The 10,998-nt window shown below is 33.4% G+C and overlaps 2 protein-coding genes across 2 annotated transcripts in view; one reads left to right on the forward strand and one right to left on the reverse strand.

Annotated features, from left to right (window-relative positions):
- The window catches only part of HELRODRAFT_163663 (hypothetical protein), a gene marked incomplete at both ends in the record, with an annotated part of 2,114 nt that extends 1,760 nt beyond the window's left edge, over window positions 1-354 (reverse strand). The window contains one exon of the mRNA XM_009027480.1: window positions 259-354. Coding sequence (XP_009025728.1) covers window positions 259-354 — 96 coding nt within the window. The remainder of the gene's footprint in view (window positions 1-258) is intronic.
- A 1,867-nt stretch (window positions 355-2,221) lies between these two features.
- Window positions 2,222-8,975, forward strand: HELRODRAFT_163664 (hypothetical protein; the record flags this gene model as incomplete). Its single annotated transcript, XM_009027481.1, has 14 exons — window positions 2,222-2,418; window positions 2,691-2,771; window positions 2,871-2,935; window positions 3,180-3,262; window positions 3,455-3,512; window positions 3,753-3,887; window positions 4,676-4,875; window positions 4,984-5,099; window positions 5,568-5,722; window positions 7,237-7,428; window positions 7,840-7,997; window positions 8,085-8,176; window positions 8,511-8,604; window positions 8,778-8,975. 14 exons carry the CDS (start codon window positions 2,222-2,224, stop codon window positions 8,973-8,975), a joined length of 1,824 nt encoding a protein of 607 aa, XP_009025729.1.
- Window positions 8,976-10,998: the final 2,023 nt, after the last annotated feature.

The following is a 10,998-nucleotide window of genomic DNA, read 5'->3' on the forward strand; positions in this document are numbered from 1 at the left end:
GTTCGTTCATTCACTTATACATCTATTCGTCCGTTTTTCTACATTCCCCGTTCACACGGTAACAACAGAAACAGTAGTAACAGTAGCAATCACAAATCACAACTGCAAATGCAATAACAACAACAAAATAATAATAATAATAATAGCAATAATGAAAATAATGATAATAGTAATGATAAAAATAAAATTAGTAATAATAATAATAATCACTGCGGTTAAGTATCGCCAGTTTTGGCGGTAGGCTGCGTAAATCCCGACCGCGCACATCCCTATTATGGCGGCACCCTGTATGAAGGCCACCATGCCGACGAACTGGCGGCCGTCTGTTGTTTTTTTTATCTCCAATTTCGTCATCAGGTTCGAGCCTAAAAACTTTAAAATTTCGGATGAGTAGAGGATAGATTGAATGATGGATGGATCAATTGATGAATGAATCGATTGATGGATGGATGGTTCATTTGATCGATGGATGGATGGATGGATGAATGAATCGATTGATGGATGGATGGTTCATTTGATCGATGGATGGATGGATGGATGAATGAATGGATGGGTGAATGAATGCATGGATTAATGGATCTGTGAATGGTCTATTACAAGGGTGGGCAAATTACGGTGGCCCGAGGGGCCTCGTTCGCAGCAAAAAAAGATCGTCAGCCAGACATTATGACTAAAAAAGAAACCAAAAATCATAAAAATTTGCTAAGTACATATGCGGTCCTTTAAAGGTAAAATAGTTCTCAATGTGGCTCTCACAGCAAAAACTTTGCCCCTCCCTTGTCTAATAGGTGGAAAGTTGAATAAGTGAGTGAGAAAGTGGTTGAATAGATAGACAGACAGACAAACAGACAGACAGACAGATAGATAAATACTACTGCTATCACATACAGCAACGCATAGTGCAGTAACGTAGACAAAGTTTTTCGCCCATTTCAGACGCTTCTTATCTGTCTCGGTTTCAATGTAAGCTGGTTTTTCCTCTTCTGAATTTTCTATTATTATTATTATTATTATAATCATCATCATTGTTATTATCACTATTATTAGTAGTAGTAGCAATAGTAGCAGTGGTAGTAGTAATAGTAGTAGTAGTAGTAGTAGTAGTAGTAGTAGTAGTAGTAGTAGTAGTAGTGGTAGTAAGTAGTAGTAGTACTTGTAAGTAGTAGTAGTAGTAGTAGTAGTAGTAGTAGTAGTAGTAGTAGTAGTAGTAGTACTTGTAAGTAGTAGTAGTAGTAGTAGTAGTAGTAGTAGTAGTAGTAGTAGTAGTAGAAGTAGCAACAGCATTTGTTTTGTAGTGTAGTAGTATTAGTAATATAAGAAAAAGTAATGATTATACTTAGGAAAGTGATTAAAAATTTAAGGGAGCTGTAGCGTTAACTTACGATGGTTCATTATTGTAGGTTAATCGGTGGAACAATCAATCAGTCAGTCAGTCAACTTCTCAATCAGTTAAACATTTAATAAGTCAATTAACAAATCAATTAATTAATCTATCAATCGATCATTACAATCGATCAATCAATCAATCAAGCAGTTAATCTATCAATCGATCGATCGATCGATTGATAGATTTGATAAGTTAAATGTTTTTGTGTTTTTGTTTTTCAAACACATTCTGACGTCATTTAAATATTTTTGATCTTTTTTCGAATTATTTAAAAATGAAGTGAAATAAAATTAACTGTTTCGAGAATAATTTAGAAACTGTAACGACATTAACAAATAAATGAACGAACGAACGAACAAATGAGCGGACTAACGAATGAATGTATGATTGAGTGAATGAATGAACGAACGAACGAACGGACGAATGAATGAATGAATGAACAATAAATAAGGAAACAAAAGAAAGAATGAATAAATGAATGAATGAATGAATGAATGATTGAGTGAATGAATGAATGAATGAATGAATGAATGAACGAATGAATGAACGAATGAATGAATGAATGAATAAATAAACATTTGATCAACAGTTTCAAACTGCAGATGACACTAACAGAACAAAACACACACACACAGGCAAACATCACGCACACACACCATTCTTACGAAATCGAAAGCTTGGGAATTCCCATATTTATTCACAGTGTAATGTAGTAAAAACCTTACAAGGAAATAAAACAAGATGATGAATTGCGTAATGAATTACGTATAATACTACATTAAAACCATAAATTAATTAATTATTTTATTTAATAGATTATTTTATTTTGCAAAAATGTCAAACTTGGAAAAAAATCTTACATTTAAAGAGACAAAAATGAATATAATAACAGTTTTGGAGTGCAAACCAATTATGATAACCGAGCTGGAAACGCTATACCAGAAATTGTTTGATTGCCGGATCGGATGGCAAGAGCTCGGGTTCGATTCCTTGCTTGACCTGCTGTACAACATGCAAGATGTCCTGTCTATGTTAGTCTGCGTTTTTACTTAATTTTCTAATTCACCGCGTTTATTTATAAATAATTTCTGTGTTGTTTTTTTATGTTCTTATTTATACCACTTGGTGGGATAGTTACGTTAAGTGGTTTGGTTTGGTTTAGTTTAGTTTAGAGCACCGTGCGTTTGCATCGCAGAAGCCCGGTTCAAACGCACAAAGATCTACAGACTCATATGACGCCTTCATCCAAATTTAATATTTTTACAATTGTTTGAGATTTAATTGCACAGATAAATAAATTCAGTTGCGGTTGTTGTTTCAGTGATGGAAACGCCGTGAAAGTGAAAGAAAATTATTCGGAACCGTTTGGTCGCAGTTTAGAACGGTCAGTCGGTATCTCACCACCGACGCCTAAACAACCTAATCATAATCACTACCACCAATCAGCAAACACATCGTCGTCGTCGTCATCCACTCCGACAAGACGATCGAGTTATGCAGGGAGAGCAAGATTCGGCGGTGGAGGATTTCGCGGTCAATCTAGCAGGGGTAATGAATGAAATTTGGTTGATGGGATGGTCTGGATGCCAAATGCTTGCCTGGTGCTGTGTCTTTGCTGCTGATGCATCTGAAAATGCTAGAAAAAAATTGTGAAAATAAAAATAGAATGAATAAAAGTAATTAATAATATTTACATCAATATTATCTCCTAATTAGAATGTCTCATTTTTGATTATTAAGGGTTTTCATTAGCAACTTTGTAAAACTAACGTTAATGCAATGTTAAAAACAGGTAGGAGGGAGTATGCAGGGAACATCTGGGACTCATCCCACTGGCTGCTTAAGGTTGACGGGTTATCTGATGACGTCGATGAGGTGGGTTCGCTGTTGTTGTTGTTGGTTGACGGTGATGTGCTGCTGTTGTTGATGTTGTCATCATCATCTTCATCTTTGTCATCATTATTATCGTCATTATGTTCTAATCACCAGCATAATTATTAACGTCATCATCATCGTCGTCGTCGTCATCACCGTTTCTCGTTATTATTAATCCACTCTCCTACGTAGGATGACCTCAGTGAACTGTTCAGTGAATTTGGCTGCCTGCGTGTTGTCATCAAACGAAGTCAGCAAAATGAGCAACGGTTGGTTGGTTGGTTGATTGATTGGTTGGCTGGTCAATTGGTCAATTGGTTGGTTAATTGGCTGCTTGGCTGTTTGATCAATTAGTTGGTTGGCTAGTTGATTGGCTGATTTGCGAGTTTGCTGGACACGTATTGCTGGTATTTATTCATATTTGGTACGCACCATAGAAAGATATTTTAAAATTTTTAAAAAATTCTATAAAAAAGATTCGCTATTGTAGAGATTGAAGATTACAATGAAGCCTGTGATGCGTTCATCAAGTTTGACCTCCAGGACTTCAAAGGCGGCCAACTTAACGTACAATTCGATAGAAACTCCATGGCTAGGAATCAGATGGGGGTGGTTGGCAGACGAGGTGGCTGGCAAAGAAGGAGAGGACAGGAAAATAGAGAAGGAGAAAAGATAAGAAAAATAATAGAGAGAGAAAGGGATGAAGAGAGAGAAAAAATAAGAGAGAGAGAAGGAGAAGAAGAAGAAACGAAGGAAGATGAGAATTTAGGAGAGAAAGAAAAAGAAAGAGGACAGAGAGAATGTATAAGAGAAGGAATAAAAGAGAGAGAAGAAAAAGTAAAAGAGAGAGAAGAAAAAAGAGAGAGAAGTTGGAGACCAGAAAATACGGAAAACAGAGGATGGAGACAAAGAGGTGGGCCTATTATTTCCGTAATTTTTGATTAATAATAAAAATTGTTATCTATAAAAATTTGTATTATAATGATGTCAATGGCTGATGTGATATGAACAACTTGATCAAAATCTCAGGCCACTGAAGTTAAATCGTTGACGGCAACCATGATAAGTTAAAATGAAATTATCGAAACTTACTTTTCATCTCTCTCTCTCTCTCTCTCTCTCTCTCTCTCTCTCTCTCTTTTATTTTTCTTCATTCTTATTCTCTACGTCTTTTACTTTGTTTTTTATTTCTAACAATTTAAAATTCAAAATCAAATTTTAAGAAAACTTCACAATTGTGCGTGCCCCCCGACCCAAACCCAATGAACCATTAAGAAATACCCCTGCATATAAAACATCAACTCAAGTGCGATCCTCATAACAATAATAATAATGATATTAATAAGAATAACAATAATTATACTGTAAATGTAGTAATAATATTAATAATAACAACAATAATAATGACTTCAGAAAGATACGACCCATCCATGCTAAAGGTATTAAGTGATGTTTGCATGGATAGGAAGACCTACGAAAGAATGTTCGCGGAGACGGGGATGTCGTCTGCTGCGTCTTTTGAAGATTTGCCGCGCGAATTAGAGCTGTTTGTCTTTGAAAAAACTGAGGATGAATTCTTCTGGGCTGCTGTTGCCAACGAAGAAGAAAAATTTGTCAGTGAGATGATTAACTTTATGGCTTTCTAGATAGATATTTTATTGTATTTACAAAAACTTATTGAATTATTAAATTAAACTTTGTAAATGTTTCCTTCCGTTCAGTTAAAAAATTTTCGTAACTTTCAAACGTTACTTGATGCGATAAATGTGGATGACCTTGTTGATCTTGTGGCAAATGAGAAGAGGTGCTGTGCTAACTACCAAGACACTCTGTGCAGGTTCAGAGAACAATTCACTCTATCCTTCCATTTAATTATCTCAATGACATGACTATGCATGCATACTATTTTGTTGGCTGCTATGAGGATCTGACGAACGCGAGGCTGTCTAAACTAGACTTTTCAGTAATAACACTATTGTTGCAGCAACGACTACACATTCGTATAGAGACACACAGACACATTCTCGCGCATGTTCAATTCCTGGCTGCATAACAGACACGCACGTGGCGAATGACAATCTGTTAATTTCGTGTAGACGGCATTTGAGTTGAGTCAGTCCTCAAAAACTACTCGAGATATGAGATACTTTTAGCGTCTGAACTATTCTGCTATCTGCCAAACTAGGATACAAACTAAAAAATGATTGATGATAACAACTTCACATACAATACACAAATTGATTGGTTGATTGATTGGTTGGTTGACTGACTGATTGATTGATTGACGTAAAACATCAAATACCAGAGCGTGGATAATGAAGGAATGTTCAAATAGCGACATGTTTGAAATATTTTACGTGGATTACGGAACGAAAGAATTGGCCATGAAAAAAGATCTGAAGATGTTACCAGAAGACCTTTGGAAAGAGGCACCATTCGTTCTACCATTTTATTGCCCTGGTGAAATTTGGTTTATTTCTTATTTAAACTTGCAAATTTCAATAACTGAAACAAAACCCTGGATATTTATTACTATTAATTACTAATAATTACTTGACGATTCTTACTTAAGTATTAGGCAGTAAGAAGGATCAAATCGTTGCAAATAAAACATTCAAAGCCAGGCTACTAGCCGTATGTCGAAAGCAAAATAATTTGGTTAGAAATATATATGTATGTATATTAGAGGGGAGCGGGAATTGAAATTTGTTCTCAATTCCCTCCCTTTTATTTTCGCACGTAGATGCCATTTTTACCCATTCCCGCCCGTCATTCCCGATTCCCGAACTGTGATTCCCTATCCCTTAAAATTCCCACTCCAGAAAATTAAGTTTTACCCGTTCCCATGCTCACCTCAAATATATATGTAGTATTAATTAATTAATTTTTATAAATTAATTTTACTAAATGTTATGATAATGAGCTGCTATTACCTTGGCTATTACATTCATTCCAGGACCACATATTCCAAATAGAGACAATGAAAAAATAATCTCAATCACATCCGTCTGCTAAATTAATGTACTTATTTGATTAAACACTAATTATAATTTCTAATTAATAAAGTGATTTATCAATATTTTAGTAACTTAGTTATTTTACCAACCTGCATATTTTTTTTGTTCGCCATACCCGCCTAACACTGTCCGTCGTCATAGAAATGTACTAAAAGTGAATCTAAGCTTGTTTAAACAATTTTTTATAAATTCGTTTCTTTATAAATTTGTGTTAATTTGAATTAATTAATTAATTTTTTGTTGTTGAGTTTTTTAATATTTTGTTAAAATGAAATTGTCACAAAATAAAGAAGAATTTCAGGGTTATAAATTACAATAAGTTGTTTCTTCTTTAATTTTTAATAAAAATTTTTTTATAATTTTATATTATCAATCCTTGTTTATATTTATAATGATAATGATATTCATTAATGACATTCATTAATATTAATCGTAATGTAATGTATACAAATGGCCAAATTAATACAATATAACGATAATATCATTATAATGGCATGCATGGCACAGAACAATCAGACACACACACACACACACACACACATACTTTGTCAAATATTCAAATATTTTATGTATTAGTGAGGTTATTAATTGTATTATAATTTTAGTTCTGATGGCAAGTAACGTTGGTTTTATGGGAATGGTTTATTTAAAATATAAATAATTCTTGAGCTTCATTTTGTTACACAGCGTACGCGTTTGAATACAAATGAAGTCTTATGCCAAATTCTTATTTGATCTTATTTCGTTTATTTTTTAAAATCAAATAAAAGTTAAAATATGTATTTTTAATGCGTTAATTTACATCAAAAACTTTATAAATGCTGTTTAAATGTACGTTTTTGTCGTAAATACCTCTGAATTAATTGTTACCACAATTGAAGAGTACCATTATATTGAATTTCATCACTTATAAACAGTAAAATCCTTTATTTTAATAATTTGTTCATTCAAAAATAGCGAGATTTTTAATAAATGATTGGTTGAGAAGAGCTGAAATAAGTTCAACATACGACGACGATGATAACTGCTCGTTATCTCTCACCATCAAAGACCAGCCGATCAAAAAGAACAATACAAGTATCAAAAAGACGACAAAACCAAAGAAAAATGACACCACTAATTCTGATTCAATCAATGATTTTGACGAAGGTAAATAATATTAATAATAATAATATTAATAATAATAACAATAACAAAATAATCAAGATGATGATATTGAGAACGAAAACGGCCAGATTGTGTAATGTTTAATGCCAAGAGATCCTCACTCCTCATATGCTTTAAGTGTGTGCGTGTGTGTTTGTGTGTGTGTCTGTGTGTGTGTCTGTGTTGTTATATGCGTTTTAGAATCTCGTATCTCGTACCATATAAAATAATAAACATGCTCGTACATAGAGCACACGCACACTGTATAATGTATACGTCTTATAATTTGAAAATTATGAAACAGAGAACAAATTACTTAATAGAAATTAAAATTAGTAAAACTACTAACTATAAAGTACGAAACGAAATGAAAACAACTTACTCGCGAAAGATTGATAACAAATTTCTTACTAGATTCAAAACCGGAAGCTAATGGAGGGAGTGAATTCGTATTCTCGGCTGTAGACCACTTCATAAACCAAAATAAAATCGTCAAAGACGTCTTTTACAAAATTTTGAAGCATAGCAAACCGAGCAATCCGTCTTTAAATATGGAGAGGAGGCACGCTTTGGTATGTCATTTTCGTTATTATTGTCATTATTATTATTATTGTTATTATTATTGTTGTTGTTGTTGTTATTATTATTATTCATTACAGATACAATCTCGAAAAGAAGAGAGAGAGCGAGAGATGGAGAGAAAGGAGGAAGAACTAAGAAGAAGGAATGAAATAAAAGCGGAAGCACTGAAGTTAATTGAAGAGGTGTAGTTGCTGTTGACGTTGCTGTTGCTGTTAATTTTGCTGCCGCCGTTGTCGTTGCTTTATTTTATTCTGACGTCATTACTATCTTTATTTATTTATGTTTTTTGTTTCATGTATCTTTTTCTGTTTAAATAGGAAGAGAGAGAGAGAAGACGTCTGATAGAGTTAGAAGAAAAGAGAGTAAGGAATGAAGAGAGGAGGAGAAAGCAGGAAGAAGTTACGAAGAGGAAGAAGCAATTACTGTTATTATTATTGTTGTTGTTATTGTTGTTGTTGTTATTTTTATTATTATAATTGTTATTATTTTTTTTCTAATTGAAGAATGGAGCAAGAAAAACGAACAAATGAAATGATAGAGAGAAAGAAGCAAAGGATTGAAGAGATAATGTTAAAAGTTGACGCTGATAACAAGATGGTATGTTTGACGATGATGACGACCATGACGACTACGACGATGACGATAATAAAGCGATAGTAATGATAATGATCACAACATAGATTTTAAAAAGATCATTTGACCGTTGGAGGCAAATAACAAACGAAAGCAACCTTTTCATGATGAACGTGACGTCACAATATGAACATCAGCTGACGGCAAAGATATTTAAACTATGGAAAGCCAACGCCGATTATAGGAAAAAATTAATAAACAGCATAAACGCTACCACTACTACTATCAATAATAATAATAATAATGATAAAATAAATAATAGTGATGCAGATGACGATGATGATGATAGAGTGATTGATGAAACTGAGGAACAACGTCCCCCAACGGCTAAGTAAGGCTTAATTGTGAAACATTTTTCACCTATTCGAATTTATTATCATTGTTGTTGTTATTCTTATTATTTTTGTTATTATTTTTATTGTTATTATTAATTTATTTAGCGCAAACTTTCACGGACATCCTCACCGTTATTTATTTATATTTAAGAAAATTATTTTCGGTTAAGAAGCAGCAAAGGGCAGAAATCGAACGCAAAGAAAATAAAAGCGGGCAAGAAAACTCAACCACCACCAAGAACAACATTAACAACAACAACATCAACAACAACATCTTTAACGACATCAACATCTTCAACAGCAGTAACAACATCATCTAGGAGACCAACGCTAGCACCATCAACCATCAAAAATACATTAAAACCGCAATCGGCTAAATTGACGACAACAACAGCAGCAGCAAAAACACCAACAACAACAATCATGAAACGCCCTTCAACAGCAGCAACAACAACAGCCACAAAATCGTTACCACCATCAGCGGTAACAACAACAACAAAATCAAATAATATTAACCAACAATCAAAATCACCATTAACATCTGTTAGGTTTCATCAATCAGTCAATCATATCAACCATTCAACAAATCAATTCAATCAAACAACCAATCAATCCAATCGATCAACCACCAAATCCTATCAACCAGCCACCCAATCCAATCAAACAACCAGCCAACTGCCTGCTAGCTTCAAAGAGTTCATTCCAATTAACACAGCTATCATAGATATCAACTTTGAAGATTCCTCTTATGGAGATGACGCCGGCTGGCGTCCTGGTATCAATAAGAAACTCACGGCTAAATCCACTTTTAAAAAACAAACAAAAGTGCAGCAGCAGCAACAACATCGTCATCATCATCAACACCAGCGACAAGATCGTCATCAGCAACATCTCATTTCATCGTCGTCGCCATTATCACATTCGTTAGTATCGTCATCAATAGCAGCATCTGCTAATTACAACAACAAACATAACAATAATGACAATAATACTAATAATAGAACCGTTAAAAATAACAACAACAACAATAGTAATAATATTAACAATAATAATGATGATGACGATGATAAGATGTCTAAGTCTTCAAATGACACCAATGGCTATAATGGTTATGATAACGATAGATCCGACGATGACGATGATGATGATGATAGTAAGAATAAGAATAATAATAATAATAATAATGATAATGATAACGACGGTAATAATGACGATGACGACGATGAGTACAAATCTTTGATGGAGGAGGTCCACAAGGAACTAAGATCTGCATTATACATTAACGGGTGATTATTATTTTATTTATCAATATTTATCATTAATTATTATTATTCTTGCTGTTGTTGCTGCTGTTGTTAATGATGGTGGTGTTGTTGTTGTCGTCGTCGTTATTATTATTATTATTATTATTATTATTATTATTATTATTATTATTATTATTATTATTATTAAGAGGATCGTACATTATATTTTATATTTTATTTATTTACACTCTAATATATAATTAATAATTTTCGATGGATTCCATTTGGATTTTGTTTTTCGGTAAATAAAAGAATGTTCACATTATTATTATTATTATTTTTTTCATTATTATCATTATTATTATTATTATTAATTCCACCAAGAACCAATCAGAGGAGAAGACACTCGTCAGATAAGCAGCACGTTAAATTCTTAAAGAGTAAATAAAACATAATTTCTTCCTTCTATTTATTTCATTTTATACTACTACTGTTATTATGGCTACTACTACTACTGCTGCTACTGCTACTACTACTACTACTGCTGCTGCTGCTACTTCTACTACTGCTACTACTACTACTACTACTACTACTACTACTACTACTACTACTACTACTACTACTACTACTACTACTACTACTACTACTACTACTCTTACTACTACTACTACTGTTATTATGGCTACTACTACTACTACTGCTGCTGCTGCTACTACTACTACTACTACTGCTATTGCTGTTGCTACTGCTGCGGCTGCTACTGCTGCTACTACTACTGC

This window comes from Helobdella robusta (assembly GCF_000326865.2).
Source record: "Helobdella robusta unplaced genomic scaffold HELROscaffold_5, whole genome shotgun sequence".
NCBI classification, from domain to species: Eukaryota; Metazoa; Annelida; class Clitellata; order Rhynchobdellida; family Glossiphoniidae; genus Helobdella; species Helobdella robusta.